General features: G+C 42.0%; 2 protein-coding genes across 2 annotated transcripts; both read right to left on the reverse strand.

Moving 5' to 3' along the window:
• Positions 1 to 202: 202 nt before the first annotated feature.
• LOC310872468 (serine protease inhibitor A3L-like) lies at positions 203 to 12,577 on the reverse strand. The gene is made up of 8 exons (XM_083784366.1): positions 12,449 to 12,577; positions 9,433 to 9,465; positions 8,048 to 8,135; positions 4,742 to 5,281; positions 4,011 to 4,081; positions 2,611 to 2,807; positions 1,212 to 1,353; positions 203 to 402 (listed from the first exon to the last, which is right to left on the reverse strand). Exons 1-8 carry the CDS (start codon positions 12,479 to 12,481, stop codon positions 205 to 207), a joined length of 1,302 nt encoding a protein of 433 aa, XP_083640492.1. The 5' UTR covers positions 12,482 to 12,577; the 3' UTR covers positions 203 to 204.
• On the reverse strand, positions 11,634 to 17,673 carry LOC310872475 (dual specificity protein phosphatase 26-like). The gene is made up of 3 exons (XM_083784375.1): positions 17,296 to 17,673; positions 15,232 to 15,443; positions 11,634 to 12,638 (listed from the first exon to the last, which is right to left on the reverse strand). Exons 1-3 carry the CDS (start codon positions 17,472 to 17,474, stop codon positions 12,445 to 12,447), a joined length of 585 nt encoding a protein of 194 aa, XP_083640501.1. The 5' UTR covers positions 17,475 to 17,673; the 3' UTR covers positions 11,634 to 12,444.
• Positions 17,674 to 18,522: the final 849 nt, after the last annotated feature.

Raw genomic sequence — 18,522 nt, forward strand, 5'->3', positions numbered from 1 at the left:
TTGCCAGTATACATGTTTAATTAGGAGGACCTAGTATTTTATCCCTGGTCTGCTGTTGACTTTTCATTTAAAAATACTCAACAAGCCAAGAACTGTATACAAACAATACAGCTGTCAGGATTATAAAATGACGGGACCACAAGAAACAAGTTTTGAGAGGATTTAATATGTTGACAGACAACACCTGTGCTTTGAACTCATTTGTCACTCGTTTGTCTCCTTTGGATTGACGATCTTTCCCATGAACAGAATGTTGTCAGAGTCAGCAATGAGAACCATGAAGGGACGATTGAACTTCAATTCAGGGATGCGGCGGAAGGACAGAGGCGTGATGGCAATGCCCGTAACTCCAGTCGCAGTAGCTCCAGTCTCGTCTACGTCCAGCGTGGCTTGGTGCACAACCTGCACATAATCAGTGATTAGATCAGTCATTCTAATACACTTCTTCATTTCAAGGACCCCCGTGTCTTGGTATGCATTAGATTAGGCCAAATACCACATAACAGGCATCTGTCATGGTTCTGTATAGGGGGACTGTCCCTAAATCTGACAACCCTGTTAGTCCGACCTAAGTGGCCGGTTAAGACTGAGGTTAGGGTTAACGATCTATATGGCTGGTTAAGACTGAGGCGTGGCCCGTTAAGACTGAGGTTAGGTTTAACAATCTATATGGCTGGTTAAGACTGAGGTTAGGGTTAGGGTTTGGGATAATGTTAGCAGTGTTAGTGCAGTGGTTCTCAAAGTGGGGTCCTTGGGTGGGTTCCACCACAGAGTCCCCAGCTAAATGAGGAACAGCTTAGATAGACACTTCCCTATTGCCCTATTTCTTCTTTCTTTTTTTGACCAATCTTTCCTTAAGGGGTCCCGGTCCCCGGCACAAAATATTTTCGAATGGGGGTCCGCAGCCAAATACATCACCAATTTGGGGGTCCCTGACATGAACATGTTTGAGAACCAGTGCTGTAGTGCTAACATATATCCCAGTAGTCCATGTGTGAATGTGTCAGAGTGAAACATGAGTCAGTAATCCAAGAATAGAACACAGCATATTATGGGTGGTCATGGCTTCGTTGAGCAGTCTGATGGCTACTGGACTGATGGACTGTCTCTGTCCTTTGTTGTGATATAATAGACAGTCAGGCAGCTCTTACGTCCGACACAGCCACAGCCTCTGCAATGCCACTTAGATCAGCTCTTAGATCAGCTCTTACCTCCGACACAGCCACAGCCTCTGCAATGCCACTTAGATCAGCCGCAGCACCAAACACGTCCGTTATGCCCATCTGACGCAGCACGCCTTTCAGGTTCATTTTAGTCTTGATGGAAAACTTGGGAACAAATAAATTGTACGTCCTGAAAAGGAAATACAAAACACTTAAGACTATGACAAAATACTGTGGATAATCATGATATAAGATAAGAGATTGATCTATCTCTGACTTTAAGTGTTTTGTGAATGTAATATTCTAACATACCATACCAAAGTGAATTTGGGAACCTTGAAAAGGCTATATAAATGTCATGTATTATTATTATTATTATTATTATTATTATTATTATTATTATTATTATTAGGGGTCAAGCCCAAAGTGCTTGTTTCTGTGACAATTAATTCAATCCATTTTAACAGTTTTGGCAGTTCTGTGCTATCGTCTTTCACGGAATTCAGCAATATGGTAGAGGGCCGTGAGGATCCCTCCGGAACTGAAGCTCATTCATCAAAAGACCTTTGACCTTTAGATCTCTCGTTGAGTAAACTGTTATGATTCGTTTGATCCACTTTTGGGCCATCTTTTTGGCCACGTCACAGAAATTGCATTTCCATACATGCAAATGGAGTTATGACTCTGGTTACGGGACAATAGCATTTACAAACAAACAATACATCGTTATTTTGCTATGATTCCATGCTTTCATAGAAAGAAAAAAGAAACACAATGACAGTCATTCTAATAAAAGTATAGTCACATTTTTCCTTTCAATAATTCAAAGGCAACACAACAGACTACACTTGTCACTAGAGTGACATACATTAGGATATTTGCTATTGTGATATGGCATAAGTGTTATTGCGAACGCAGTGAGCCACTTACTATGACAGCAAGGGCTGAATGTCTGTGTGTGTGTGTGTGTGTGTGTGTGTGTCACGCTGTTACACCACCCGCCCGCCACCAGAGGGCGCAGCTGTAGCACACACACACACACACACACACACACACACAGGGCGCAGCTGTAGCACACACACACACACACACACACACACACACACAACCACACACACACGAGCTGTGTTCGCTTCCCGCGTTTGCGCGTCTTACTTGTATAAAAATATGAAGATCGGATCGGGGCATCCCTAATTATCATTATTATTAGCTTTAATTTAAAGTAATAAGAACATGTACTTTTTTATTTTTTTAAACTAAGTAAAAACAAAACACAGCCACTTAACCGTAGTTCCCTATTTTATGCATGTCAAGTTTTCAAACATGTAGGCCTATGTACAGTATCAAATATACAAGTTCACAACACGCCATGACACATTAGTGAGCTTGCATATAGGCTATTTTTGTAAGGAAACATGTTATTTTTTAATTTAGTGTCATGTCAAACCTTGGCTTCATCCACTTGAGCCATTTGGCCAAGTGCATGGGGCAGATGTGCTCCTCCAGCTCGGTCAAACCTCCGTCAGGCAGCATCAGCAGCATGGAGTAGGAGTTGTTGAAGGGTAGACGGAGCACAGTGGTAGAGATCTGCTGGTCAATGTAGACATCGAAGCTGTCCTCCATGTTCATCATCTGCACAGGAACCTGCAACATCACCATGTGGATCATTAGAAGAGCCCGATCGACCCATGACAGGGTTTTGGGCCACTGTCCCCCGTCCCTCCTTTCACAGACCTGCATTTCTCCTGTCACTGTCCCCGGGCTACAGATCACAGTCACCGGCTACAGAGAGCTTCACACTCCGCCTCTCCTATCACTGTCCCCCGGCTATACAGATACTCTCCCCAGCTGTCTCTCTTCAATGTGAGCACCGGTTCACCGGCTCATTCATAGTCTGGATTTTCGGTGGTGGTGAGCGGACCACCACCGGAGCTGAAATAATGCCGAGCGGTGGCGAGTAAAAACAGAGAGAAGGGCTGGGGCGGTGGTTTGCTCTTCACCGCGGCTCGTGACGTCATGTTGTACTGGTCACCTCACCACCGGAAATCCAGACTATGTATGAGCCTTTAGATTCTGAGGGGGGGATGGAAAAATGATAGATCTCTACAATGTGGGCACCGGTGGGGAGTTAGATTCTGAGGAAGAATTGTGGGGAGTGTAAAAACTACACAACACGTGCATCACTGCTGCTCGACCCACAGCAATAGCTTTGGTCTAACGCTCAGAACCCAGAGTGGAGCCGCAGCACCCCATATTAAACACACCAACAATGTTGTATATGTATATATATAATATATATATATATATATATATATATATATATTTGTTCATATATATAGAGAAGCACCGCCATGGCGCACTGTCATGATGGTAATTATAGACGCTCTGCGTTCACACTTACATGCCGTGATTGATTGATTGAATATTCTATTAACGAATTTGACGGGTACAGGCAGCACGAGTTAACTACAAAATGGAGTCGCATAACATCCAGAGGCTTGTTTCCATTGTGGTCCATTAAACAGTCAACATTCACACAACTGGAAAAACTAAAGTGATGCGGACATGCATAGAGTGACATGATATAGCACCAGAATGGTCATTAATGGACATACTAATCGGCACACTTTCAAACATGCCGTACAATATCGGTACAAGCATTTCAAGCAAGTGTGAACTTCTTCTATTTCTCCCTGATTTACACAAATCTATTGTTGTTTTAACTTGTTTATGTGGTTATGGGAACAGTGAGAATCAAAGAATAAAATGTGTCCAATATGATATATTCCCAAACAAACTAATAAAAAGCCATTCAGTAAGACAGTAGTGTGGTACGGGATGTGGTACCTGCTTTTGCTCATCCACATTGAATACATCCTCCTTGGTAAGTGCAGGCTTAAATGGAGTCTGCCACTTTCCTGTTTGACAGAAAACAGCGTAGAAACAACAATGACAACAGTGGGATGTAATTGAAATGAGGCAAGCTGACTGCATGTAGCCATGAGACCACGAGGGGTCCAATGGAGTGCCAGAGATTAAACAAATTCATGGTATCAAATGGGGATTAAACAAATGTTAACAATTGGGGATTAAACTAATGTTAATGCGGATTAAACTAATATTAAATGGGTGTCCATGGCCTACTGACCACAGTAAAAGTCAAAGCCTACTCCCCCCCCCCCCCCAAACTGTCTACTGTATTGTCTATACATATTATTATTTTTGATTTCTAACTGTTTTTGAATAGTAATGTATATTTGTATGTCATTAAATGTTTTGATTAATTGAGTATGAAGGACCCCAATGGAAACAAGCCAATAGGCTTTCTTGGGTTTAAATCCTCTTAGCAGACCTCGTATTGATTGAACTGTACTTTCCTGTGCTTTTCTGCAAACTGTTCAATCAAAAAAAACTGGGGGTCCAGGGTCCTTGAAAAAGGTTGAGAATCACTGAGTTAGAGATTAACCCTATAACCATGTTTGGGTTATTGAATAGTTAACTAGCTTCATTTCTGTCTGGTATATTAAATTATATTCAAAACTACAGAATTGAATGACAGCTCAGAGATTCATTCTTACCTTTGTAGTATACGTAACTAATGAGATACATGATGGTAGCAGCATCCAGGTTTTCCAGTAGTTGGTCTATCTTGCCGTGGGTCTTCTCCCGCACATACTTGTTGATGGTAGCAGCACTCTCTGTGGAATTGTTAAAGTCCACGTTGAACCCGTCCGCCAGGTAGGACTGCCTGAGAGCATCCAGGAACTCAGGCTGTGGCTTGAACTTATTGTCCACAAACACTGCAGTTCCTGCACTGATGTCTTCTGATGAGGTCTTGGTCAGAAGTCCATGGAAGGCCTGGTTTACGTCAGCCTGGTTCAGCAAGGAGCTGTTGAAGCCAAGACCACTGAAGAGCTGCTGGTGGGTTTGGCCCCGGGCCCCTACAGACAAGGCTGCCAGGGCCAGGCTGACACTGGAGGGCGAGAAGAAGATGTTCTTGCCTTGGCTGTCTGTCTGAGCGGCCATTTGTCTGTACAGGTCGAAGGTGAAACCTTTGTTTGCTGATGTCACAATGGCGAGGCTGTTTGCGGCGTGGTCTGCACTGTTATCTTCATGACCTGAAGGCGACGAGTTAGATGTGTTAAACACTTGCTTTACTTCTTACTTGTATGACAAATAGCAGATTTACAAGCTCACAACACTTCACATCACGATGCATTGCAACTGTTTTTGAAAACAGCCAGGTCAGGTATAGTAGAAGTCAAGCTTAGCCAATTTAGGATGAAATATATTTGATCGTAAATTGGCTAAGTTTGACTTCTACTATACCTGGCCTGGCCTAAACGTATGCAGACTATGCAACCTATCCTGGGGGCGCTATAAAAGGCCAATGTGAAAAATGTAGGGCAGAGGTTTTTCCTTAGCCTCTAGGGAGTATGGCTTCTATTTTGCACGTGTGTCTTACATGTACCAGTTCTATATGACTTAACTTAAGACCTGGAGGAGTGGCCAATGCTATTTGGCTGTTTTGAGTGGCCAGAATTGGCCGTGCCTCTGGGTCTTAAGTTAAAGCGCAAATAACATGCATTTTAAAACTGCTTTTAATATTTAATAATCATATGGTCTATGTCCCTCAAAGTTATTTCTAATGGTTTGAGCCTCAATCATTACTCTGATATAACCAGGCCTTGGCATTTCTTTCTGGACTTTGAAAGCAGTTTTAGCTGCAGTACCACAATGTCCTGAGGTGGTGGGGGTGCTGATATGCAGATTATTTAATATTTGAGTCATTATAATACTGATGCTAGATAAAACCAGGCTTGTTTCCATTCCATGCCAGCTTGGAAAATCAACAATGGTGGACATTGTAAACAAAGTGGAAATGCAAATTTGGAACTGAAGACTGAAGAAGAGGGGGAATTATACAAAGTAGGGTGACATTGATGACATCACGATGAGGCCAAAATCAGTCGAGCTGTTCCTGAGAGCAATTTCCATTAAAACACCCATAATGATATGAAGGCCTGATTGTTCAAAATTGGTTATTTGTGGGGATAGAAAACACACATGGGAGCCCCAAAAACACAAAATAAATTGAAAAAGTTGAATTTTATGTTATAGGTCCTTTAAGTCATAAGACCTGGTACTTAAGACACGCAAAATAGGGCTGTATGCGTGCAAAGTTTGACTCCGACCAGTCCAATTATAAGTAAAAACGTGAAGCGGCCTGTTATAGCACCGCCATGAGGCTTATTTAAGGAAAAAAAAGTAGGGTGGAATTTTCCATGGTCTACTCTCTACTACTCACTCTACTGGGAATGTCTGTGCAAAGTTTCACGGCAATAGAGCGGCGCAGTCCCTCCCCCTTTCAGAACAACGAGCGGCCCAGGAAATGAAATGCAATGCATTCTGACCATAGGATTTTCTTTAAGTATTTATTTAAAGATGGTTACGCCGCGGAAAAAGCCAACTCGGATCGTGACAAATCATGACAATGAACACAATGTTTTGGGCCGATCAAATAATTTATAAGAAGAAAAACGAAACAAATAGTGTTGTCTCCTGCCTTTATTTTCTTCTTTCTAATGATTTGATCGGCCCAAAATATTGTGTTCATTGTCATGATTTGTCACGATCCGAGTTGACTTTGTCCGCGGCGTAACCGTCTTTAAATAAATACTTAAAGAAAATCCTATGGTCAGAATGCATTGCATTTCATTTCTGGGCCGTTCGTTGTTCTGAAAGGGGGAGGGACTGCGCCGCTCTATTGGTTCATGATTTGAGGTATTTTGTTCAAAACAGGCCAAACTTTGGAAGCCAATCTACGCCAATGGGCGCTATGCACACAGGCCATTTTGGAAAGAACTTGGGCCCGACCGTCCCCTACTTCCTTCACAGGTGTTGCCGTGCTGCCAATGATACTAATGAAGGCTCTGTTCCATTCTTGGTGCTGAGTGCTCTTATTGTGAACATAAAGTTTGAGAACTGAGAATTGTACACTAAATGGAACAGAGCCTTAATTAGTATCATTAGTAACGCCGGCCTGGCTGTGAAGGGGCCCAGAAGTTAGCCTCTGTCCCAGGCTTACTCATCTGCGAAGAGAAAAGCCTGGTCACAACCTAAGGCAGAGGCGGTATCGGCGGAGGTGTTGGCCGGAACATCCGTCAGATGCATTTTCCCCGGATGGGATATTCTTTCAACACTTGTTTCATACACGGAGAATGTAAATTGATTTGTAAAGCGTCTACGTAATTTCCTTGAGCGGTACTTCCGCCGAAATCCCTCAACTTCCACCCAAAACAAATGATACCGTCTACAGCGTAGGTCTTGCCCAGCGTGCCCGGAAGAAGGAAGAGTTATTCTGCGTGCCATTAGGATGGAATATGACAAATCTGAATGATCTGTCTTGATCACAGGACATATACATATACTGTACATACATATAGAGATAATGTGATTTGTGTGATGTTTGGACAAAATCTGTAGGAGTAATATCAAAAGATGTGTTTGGGGCAGAGGTTCTACTCTGTTATCCAGGGAGTGTGCGTGCCCAGTTTAACGCCAATTGGGCCAACCGGGCCGGATATTAGCTGTACAGACGGCTGGGTCTGCCAGGCTAAAGGCCTCCAAAGGAGCCGGCTGCTTTGGAGGCCTTTGGCCTGGCAGAGACAAATTGTAAATGTGGGCCAAAATAGGGATGTGGGGGTTAACGTGGTTAACATGTGTTCTTAATTAAATTGGTAAATTGTGATATTACCAAAATAAATATATATCAGACGTATCAATTAAGACAGTCATCATTTCCAAATATATCCCCCACCGGCCATAACAATGAGTGGCCAGAGGATTCCCCCATCAAATCCAACCCCGGTCAGCTCTTTTACCTTCATTTCCAGCATGGTGATGTCCCGTACCCAGACATACCAGCGCTGACAGAATCCACACCCCCACGGCTCCTTGCATCATGGCGAACTGAGGCACAGGTTCAAAAGGTTCCCATCGGTCAATAGTTCACTCACTGTTAACTAAACAAGCCGGCCCAGTGGTTCTCAACTAGTGGGCCGGGGGCCCACTAGTGGGCCGTGTTTATATTGCAAGTGGGCCGCCAAATAAATTGGCAAAACACTAAGATTTTAACGGTCGGCTCCAGTGATGTTCTTTGTTAAAAGTTTAAAGCCATAGTGATGTGGTGATATAGCAATCATTTCTATAGACTCTCTAGCGCTCTGTAGTAGAGTGTTTGGTCAGTAACAGCTCTACCTCCCCGTCCCTGCAGCTCATTAACCCATTCAGGCCTGACGTCGAAATTAAAAACAAAAACGTTTTCTAAATCATGACAATTTTCCGAAAGATTTGAGGCACATTTGAACAATTATTAAAAAAATAGCAGACCTACCAGACCAGTTCATAGCGCGCCACTCGGTGGCGCGCTATGAGCTTGTAGATCTGCTATTTTTCAATAGCTAAACTAAACATAATGTTTAAAACACCAAAAGGGGTTCCCGGCCTCAAAATGGGTTTTTAATAAACAGAATATACATTTTCAGATGGGTTGCCATTTTCAGCCCGTCAGGGCTCATTTCTGTGTGTCATCACTTCCAAATCAATCTTTATCCTGTATTCTTAATGACTTCTCTCTCCTGATTGGATTAAATTTGTATCCTGATTCCAGACCTGAAATTGCATTCAGCTGTTACTGAACAAACACTTCTGTATCTATAGCAAGGAATACAATCAAAATAAGGAGCAATTTAACATACCTTTAATGATAACTATTAACATGTTAAACAAAATATGTTAAAAAAAAAACAATATGTCACAGTGCCACTTGCCATGTTAAGTGGTCAGATGTGTGGACCTCACTTTTATTTCTATTTTTTTTTTTCAAGTGGGCCCTGGCTGATCCAGAACCACTGTTGTATAGTCCATTCCCAAATTAAACTTAATTCCATTCCCAAAAAAGTTTTGTTTCCATTGGGCAATTTCACTTTCCCCAATTAAAATGGACAGAAGCGGTTTCGGATCCTCTAATTCAGAAGTTATATCTTAAATTCAAGATTCCAATATCAATGCTGGCAAGTCCTCAATAGCTCATAAAAGGCAAAGCTGAAACAGGTAACGGCAGTATATGGCAGTGTCACTCAAAGTAAATTACTGATTTTCCAAGTAAATAGGATTGAATTAAAACACCAAAAAAATATTTTCGGTAAGCAATACATTATAAATTAGCCTAAAGACTTAATTTGAAGTACAGTAGCACAATACTCACCTTCCTAATGTGAAGACACCTCACCACGCACTGCTGAGAGACGGAAGGGGAAGACGTCCCCTTTTTAACAACTGCAAACCCATCCACTGTACTTTGACATGTTTGTTTGCCAATATGTCCTTCTCTTATTTGCTCTGCCTCTGTATTTATTCTGTGTAATGATTACTGTTAAGCTACAATATATATCACGCATGGAATCATGGCTGAGAATGCAACAGGAATATTGCACAAGTCAGGTAGCCGCATAGTCATCTGTTAAGCTTATATGGGTTATATTGGTTGTCATATACTTAAATGTTCTAAACATTATAAAATACGTCTACAAGAGCTTGTACAGGTGCATCTGGATGAAGACAGCTGGTTTGAAGCAGTACAGTACCTTTATTATGAGGCCATTGTTGGGGTTATATGCAGTAATTATGTACAGTTGTTTCTTATACATCCAATTAAATTAATCGACACAACATTCCAATAACATAGATGTTCTGACAAAATCTGTAGGAGTATAATACAAAAGAAAACGTTTATGTAAAGATCGGCCTGCTGGTGGCACAATAATAGGCCAATGTGAAAAGAGTGGCATTTCTTCCTCAACCAGTGGGAATGTTCGCGCAAAGTGTCACGGAAATCAGTCAAATCACATTCTGCGTTCATGATGTGAGGTATTTTGTTAAAAACGGACGTTGGAAGTCAACCGTAGCCAATCAGGATGGAATATGAAAGATTGGACAGATCCGTCTTGATCACATGACAATAGAGGGTACCAATTATCATTCGGTTTGGACACAATTTGTAGGATCACTATAAAAGAATAATACGTTTTGTCAAAAATCGGCCTCCTTGTGGAACGACAACAGGCCGAGAAAGGTTTGGGGCAGAGATTCTGCTCTTTCACCCAGGAAGTGTGTGTGCACAGTTCACTTCGATCGGGCCCGAGATGATCTGCTCACAGACGGACGTACAGACAGACAGGGTACAAAACATAATCTCGGTCACGCCTTCAGTCTGGCGGGGCATTAGTGCAATGCTTATCCAGCATGTGTGGCATCCCAGCAGCTTCTATTATTAAATTGCTGAATGTTCACACGGGTTCAGATGATATTTCACTACCAAAGCACTACCCCAAAGCATCAGATCTAAAAAGCTCACATCGAGCTGCATTAGCGGCCCATTGTGGGCTTTTAGATCGGCTATTTTCGGCAGAATGTTCAACCCCAGAATAGGGATGTTAAGGTTCAGGTGGTTAAAAGCTGAACAACAATAGGTCGATCTATTGATTAGGGGTAAACAGTAACACAGCCCCTTCCCCATTTGTTTACAGTATGACACATTCATTTGTTTTCTTCAAATTTCACCTGGTCATGGGACCAGAACTTGTGATCCAGTATAAGTTCAGCTGTACACAAAATGCAGGCAAACAACAAAGGGGAACTACAATCAGTAGTGTTCCGTGAAATATAAACCACGCCATATAAACCACGCCATGACACTCCAATATAAAGGGTATGTGCGTGACATCATCGTACCTGGAAGTTATGCGGGAACGCCCACTGAGTGGCAAAAAACTACTTTCTGGCCTTGACAGCCCATTCATCCACACAGAAAAGTCCTGTCTGATTGCATTAAACAATGTTAAACTCACCAACATTGGAGCTGTACGAAAAGTATAGGATATTTTGTTGTCGTATGCAGTATATTGTGTGCACTCGGTGGTATTCGGGACGTGTGACTTGTGTCTGGTGAGACACCACGCGCAATGGGACACTGTCTGTGACAATTGACATCCTAAGCACATTGTTATATTAACTCAACTAACCATAGATTGATGCCAGTATGACACACATACACACACACACACACACACACACACGCACACACACACACACACACACACACACACACACACGCACACGCACGCACGCACGCACATGCACACACACACATACACACACACACACACACACACACACACACACACACACACACACACACACACACACACACACACACACACACACACACACACACACACACACACACACACACACACACACACACACACACACACACACACACACACACACACACACCCACCCGTTATATTCAGAACTATATAAGGACAAAACAACCATCTGCAGTCATACTGAGAGTCATGTCTGGAGTCATACTCGGAACTGTCATCTCATGGAAGTAAAGCTGTCCAACTCTGTTTACTTTTATTGAACTCTAAATGTGACTCCTTAGCAACTAATAAAGATTCTTGCTGAGTAAATATACAACACATCCTGGGGACTTATTCTTTTCAAACGATTCTACAAAAGCTTGAATTATCTGCAAAGTTTTTGTTTCATAAAAATCTAAGTGTCAGAGTTTGGAAGTGCTTGTTTTCAATAACACAACATTTCGCTGCCTCCTGCATTATGTGACATTTAGAAACAGGTGGTATGGCAGGACGGTTGAGTGATTTCCAACGAGCGCTTCCAAACTCCAACACTCCATGCTGCTCAATGTGTTGCCACTCAGTCTAGATGAGGGGGGCGTGTCCTGATCATTACTCTCTATAACACATAAAATGACAGAAGCACCTACGGCATAGATATATTTACACGGTATACAGTAATCACTCCATACTCCATAGATAAGAAACCATATTCACCATTTCCCTTATCCTTAAATAAAAGGAGCAATACTGCAATATAGACACTCTGTTAAGTACAAGTCCACAATTAAAAATATTCTTGAGTAAAAGTACAAAAGTATTGGCATCAAAACTTAGTAGCTAAAAGTAAAAGTGCCCATAAAGCAGAATGTCCTTATTTCACACAGGTTTCAAATGTATAGGCCTACAAATCTTGTAGATCGGCCATTTTCAAGTGGTTAACGTGCGTTTTGTAATATCAATCGAAATCTAGAAGTAACACACAGCAGCTAATGTCTTCCAATAAATGCAGTGAAGTACACAACGTTGAGGTGTAGTGGAGTACAGTACAGTACTTAAGTAAATGTACTTAGTTACTTTCCAGCGAAGAGCTCCCCGTCCAGAGCACATAGCTGGCGGAGGAAGCCTCGGTTGGGAACGATGCCCCGGTTGTCCTTGACGGCGCACACCGCCTCCACCAGGCGCAGCTTCTGTCTGAGCATCAGGTAGGCCAGGACCAGCGTGGCTGAGCGGCTCACTCCTACGTGGCAGTGCACAAGAACTCTGCCTGCAAACACATGCACGTGCACAGACACACAGACACACACACACACAGTTTAACAATGTACAGTATTTATGTCCGCACACGTACGCACATGCATTGATTACAAATCACACCCGTGTGAACTGAGTGGTGCAATCCCCCCCCCCCCCCCCCCCCAGCCGCAACAGTGCAGCTCTCTCTCTGTTACAACAGCGCCCCCTACTGGTACTAATAGTCATACTCGTGCTCATAGGTTAACGTCACATAGGGCGGACACGGACATTGCTGTTCCTTGGGGTGGTTGCACCACTCAAAAAAACAACCTTCAAAGTTCACACACCTCAAAGGCCGCTTACACAGCGCAATCTAACATAGGAATGAGCAGTGACGTGACACCCCAAAAAAAGTGTTTTTTAAAAACCTTTAAATAACAGGAATAAAAATGATTTACTTTTGTTCTACTCACTCTCATCTTTATGGAAACATATTTAGTTTTTAGATATTTTATTGGAATCAGAATTTATTCAGCATTTTGTTGTACCTGTGCCTAAAATCGTCATATGGTGTGACATGACAATAATTGTTTATAAAATGAAAATGGAGTACACCTTTCTTAAGTTGCTCACTTTATCAAAGTCCTTTATCATAACTAACCTGTGATCCACTATAGTTTTGTGAAAATGTATTAAATCTGTATATTATTTCCGTAATCAACACTCAATGTGAGGCCCATGTTATCGGTCTTTCAATATATTTTGTATTTATTGTGACAAAACTTTCTCTAAAATTACACAAATATTTGTGACTCTTCCTTAGACTATACGTAATCCATGAACATTAATGGTTTCATCATTAATAAAGGTATGCTTTTTTCACTATTTGGAACGTCACACCAAATGATTTAGTGTCACACCGTATGATCATATCTTCATTTTTCAAAGCAAACTGTGTTTTAACCTACTTAGTGAGTACTGAACTTTACAGATTGATTTAACAATTACTCAGGAAAAACAGCAACAGGAAAATTGCTTTAACACTGAATAACATGGCAATGACTGAATAAAACGAAATTAAACACAATTTATTGTGGATAGTTGCAGATTTTAGGTGAAAATGTTTAAAACATGTTTAAATGGACAAAAGAAACATGGGACTTTGTTATTTATTGTTATATCTGTAGGAAAATACAGTTTGTATCATATGGTGTGACAAAAAAGTCATATGGCGTGACAGGAAAACAGTCACACCATTATGATAAAGTGTCACACCATATTACGTTTTCTGCACTTAACATAACATTGAGGCTACTAGCTACACATTAGCATGCTACCAACATGCTAGCTATAACAAAGCAACATAGATTTACATGTAATTATGACCAAAAAATCTAATACCTTTAGCTTTTTTAATGAAAAAGGTGTCACACCCACAGACACTTGGAAGAGTCGCATTGGTCAGCGTTCCAACAAGATCGTATTTCATGAAAATGTTAAAATGATAATTCACCACAGACACCTGTCATGCTATTGTAATGCAAGTGCTGAACAGCCTTAATGAAGAAGTACCTCTCTATCCCAATGGGTGTCCAAACAATTGCCTGTTGAAATGTCCCAAAATGGTGTCACACAATATGATTTTGGTTTGGGGGACAACATCTTTTTGATCTGAAATGACTGAAAACATTATGCTTGGACTTTGAAAAGATTATGCTCACAAATAGACATCTATATTATATTTATGGAATTTTTAAAATAATTTTAGCATTTTTTTCCTTAGTTTTATTTAAGTTCCTACTTTGAGAAACAAGGCCGGGACAGTCGCACCATATGATTTTTGCTGTGTTTGGTTGAAAATTCTGAAGAAATGAGGAATGAAATGTTTTAATCTTGAGTATGTTCACATGGAGCATAATGTCCTGCACAATATTCAGAAGGTTTTTGACAAATATATTTTTTATTTATACATGAGTGACACTGAGGACAGCCAGGGACACCATGTCACGTCACCCACCTATGTACTGTATATCATGGGTCCATTGTGGGACCAAGACACCTAGGCCGCTCAGTCTGGTGTGATAGTAGGTGTTAAAGATGGAGTGCCACCCTAAAACATGATCATCAGGTCTTATTGTTATATAAGGAGGTATATTTTTTTTCAAAAAAAGTGTTCAGCATTTGTTAAAATGTTGTTTTTTATGTGGGCACGCCCACCAGTTCATTACATGTAAGTATGCCTGGTTTGCCTGGTGCGTGGTGCTGGGCGGTGATCCACCTGAACTGAAGCCGCACCCACAGCTGTAGTTGTATGATAAAGGGGGAGGGGTTAGGGGAGGGGCTGATATTGTGATGTCACTATATTACTGTTTATTTCATTGGCCCGTTTGACTGTCAAGGGTTCAGCCTCCAGGAAGAAACCCCAAATAGAAAGTTAACACACCATTGCACATAGAAACGACTCCAGGGTGTCTAATGAAGTACTGTCACCTCATAGACACATGACAAACTGGAAAAATATAAAAGAAAATGTGGCACTCCATCTTTAAGCGACGTGCGCGTGACATCATTAAAATAGCGCACCACCAGAGATCAAATCCCCAATGGAACACTGCAGTGCTCACCTCCTCCACTGAGAGCTCTGTGGATGAAGTCGGACGCCGTCTGGAAGTTACAGCTCATGTCGTAGTCCATGGTGTCGCGGGCTTGGATGCCCATGTAGGCGATGCCCATGCTGTCATACATAGCGGGCACCTCGTTGAGTTTGTGGTGACACGCGTTCAGGATGTGGGTGATACCATGCTGGGACAGATCAGCCCGGTTCTCTGCACTGTGTCTGCAACGCACGACAATGTTTTTTAACCCATTATTCTGACCTGAGATCAGATTCATACGAGGTTTCCACTGGACACACACTGGTCTGATTAACCCATTCTGACCTGAGATCAGATAAAAAAAAATGTCAGTCGTTCTTCGATTTTTCAAAAATAGCAGACCTACAAGCTCGTAGCTTGTAGATCGTAGCTTGTAGATCTGCTATTTTTCAATAGCTAAAGCATAACATGACTAGGCTGCTTTCTTCACTGGACATTTCCGGAGGCAATTTCAGCCATTTGTCACAGTGAAGAAAAGGGCTCTTTTCCAGGGACTCGATATGGCATCTTAGTCGCCTGCTGACAGCTGTAAGTAACGATGATGTAGGCTATGCAACATATCAGGAGACCTCCGTGGAAACTTTGAGATTCCGCTACGCAAGTTCCATGAGTGGAATGCGGTCAATGCGCCATTAGGAGATCTGGAGTTACACATCCAGAATCGACTAAAACTGATTTATGATCAGATCCTCTTACACACTCATGGTGTTGGTCCAGATGTAGAAGATCAGCTGGTTGGACAGAGCCTACTTTAAAGGTACGTGGTATTTATTTCTTAAAATAAGTGTTAAACAGCTGTAGGCTACTATTCAGAGCATAACAGCTATAGGGTCTCCCTCTCTCCATGCTCTTCAGTTAACAGAAATTACATTTTCAGGTCCGGATACCAATTGTATTGAATCAGGAGAGAATCAGTGCAGACAAAGTTGGAATTGGACCTATTGAGCTGTATTGATTGGAACAATATAAGAACCAAGCTGATTCTGAAAATCTCAGGATGAATTTGGTGAACCGACCAAAGAGCTGGAGAAACTGTTCACTACTATACAATTTACAATTTAGGCATTTAGCAGACGCTCTTAATCCAGAGCGACTTACATTAAGCAAGAACAAAAAAGCATGGGAATACATAAAAAACACATAAAAACATTTATCATGAAACATGCGTAAGCTAAGAAAGTAACAGTGGAATATCTATATAATGAAACTATACATATAAACTATACATCTATACTACTATGCTATACATATGTACTATGACGTGCTATGACTACATACAATGCAATTATAGTGCTGTCTACATAACATGCTATAAGTCTGTATCAAATGCTATCCAAGTCTACAGAAATGCTATCTAAGGGGGTGGGGTAAGTGCTATGGGCCATGATGGAGTCTGAAAAGGTGGGTTTTCAGACTACGGCGGAAGATTGGGAGTGATGCTGCAGTTCTGACTGCAATGGGAAGTGCATTCCACAGTTTTGGAGCCAGAAGGGAGAAGAGTTTGGGACGTGTGGAGCGTTGTCCTGGCGTTTTTAGTGAGGGTACTTCCAGCTTCCCTGCGTTGGCTGATCTGAGTGCGCGGGAGGGTTTGTAGGGTTCGATCATACTTGCAAGATATGGGGGAGCCATACCTTTGGTTGTTTTGATTCCAGCATCAGAGTTTTGTATTCTGTGCGGGCAGCGACCGGGAGCCAGTGGAGGGAGCGGAGCAGCGGGGAGACATGTGAGAATTTTGGCTGGTTGAAGACCAAGCGAGCTGCGGCATTTTGGATCAGCTGGAGAGGCTTAAGTGCACATGCTGGTAGGCCAGTAAGGAGGGAGTTACAATAGTCGAGTTTTGACAAGACTGTTAACTATAGCAATTATCACAGAATATAGTCAGCTTTAATTCTTGACAGTAGTTTATAAAACTCACTATCACAATAAAAGAACAATATCTAAGAATTAAAATGACATATTTTCTCTCAACTAAACCCATTCTGTGGATTCACTGGCTGAGTGTATAAAGCCTGGGCCAGACTTCTATATGCTTACTTGTCTCCAATGTAAAGCCTGGGCCAGACTTCGTCAGCATGGCTGACGATGCATCTCCCAGTGAACAGCAGACGCTCCAGCTCCACCACGGCCAGACCAGGAGAACTCAGGTCGATCTCCACTTTGCGAGGCGGTGGTCCGTCGTTCCAGGAGGGAGGCAGTTTGTCGGTGTAGGACATGGTGGTTCCGTCTTCTTCGGTCGTCGTTTATCTATGTGCCAAAAATCAAAGGAGCAAACAATCTATTCCAATCAAATGCTGCTGCAGATGTTAAGTCAACCTCTGGCCAAAACCGTCTGAGAATTTTATTCTTTACACCTGCAATTATTGAATGAACCTTGTTTGGTGCCAGAGCTTCAGTTCAAGTAGTCTGGCTGAATGGTGGTCGTCAGCCAGATCAGAATGAGTGAAACAGAAACAGGTGTATTTTAGTCTCAGGAGGCTCCGCGTCACTTTCGCTCACCACACACACACACACACACAAGCCTGAAGAGTTGCTGCCCCACAAAACACACTCATCTGCTCTTGCAACATGCTGCTGCATACTGTTGCAAGAGCCCGTGTTAAAAGCTTCATTGCATCAAAATAGCTGCCTATTTAAAGATCTGAATGCAGGCTGTCCAGAGACACTGAGTTGTGGGGCGAACGCACTACGGTGTGGGGCGAACACACTAATAAAAAAAAGCTATGGATATTCAGAACTGCGTGGTGGTGTGCGATATGCATGTTCCGTATTTTAACTTAATGGTGAAACAAACTTTGACTTAAGCTTCGCTGTTGTATTAGCAAACCTAGCAAAATGTTTTGGCTGATTTTCTTTTCCCCTTCTTCATGATTTTGGACCCCAAATATATTGTGCAAACTGTGGAGTAATAAGAGACTACTTTTTCGCATGAAGAACTGCCTGCATCGTAACTTTGGAACATTTACACAACGAACAGTATAGTATTAGATCAAACAGAGAGACTATCAACATGTCAGCCAGGTTCAACTATGGGATCAACCCCCTCAGTAGCTCCATATTGGACTCGCTCTCCTTTTAATAAACAATTTTAACATTCTTGAACATTTTGAAACGTATTGAGAATTGAAAATTCAGGATAACAGGGTTGTTTTCACTCCAAGGAACAGCAATGTCCGCGTTCACCTACCCATGTGTTGTTCACCCGCCTATGTGACGTCAATGAGCACCAGTATGACTATTAGTACCAGTAGGGGCGCTGTTGTG

This window comes from Protomyctophum parallelum, assembly GCF_964188405.1.
Source record: "Protomyctophum parallelum genome assembly, chromosome: 15".
Classification (NCBI taxonomy): Eukaryota; Metazoa; Chordata; class Actinopteri; order Myctophiformes; family Myctophidae; genus Protomyctophum; species Protomyctophum parallelum.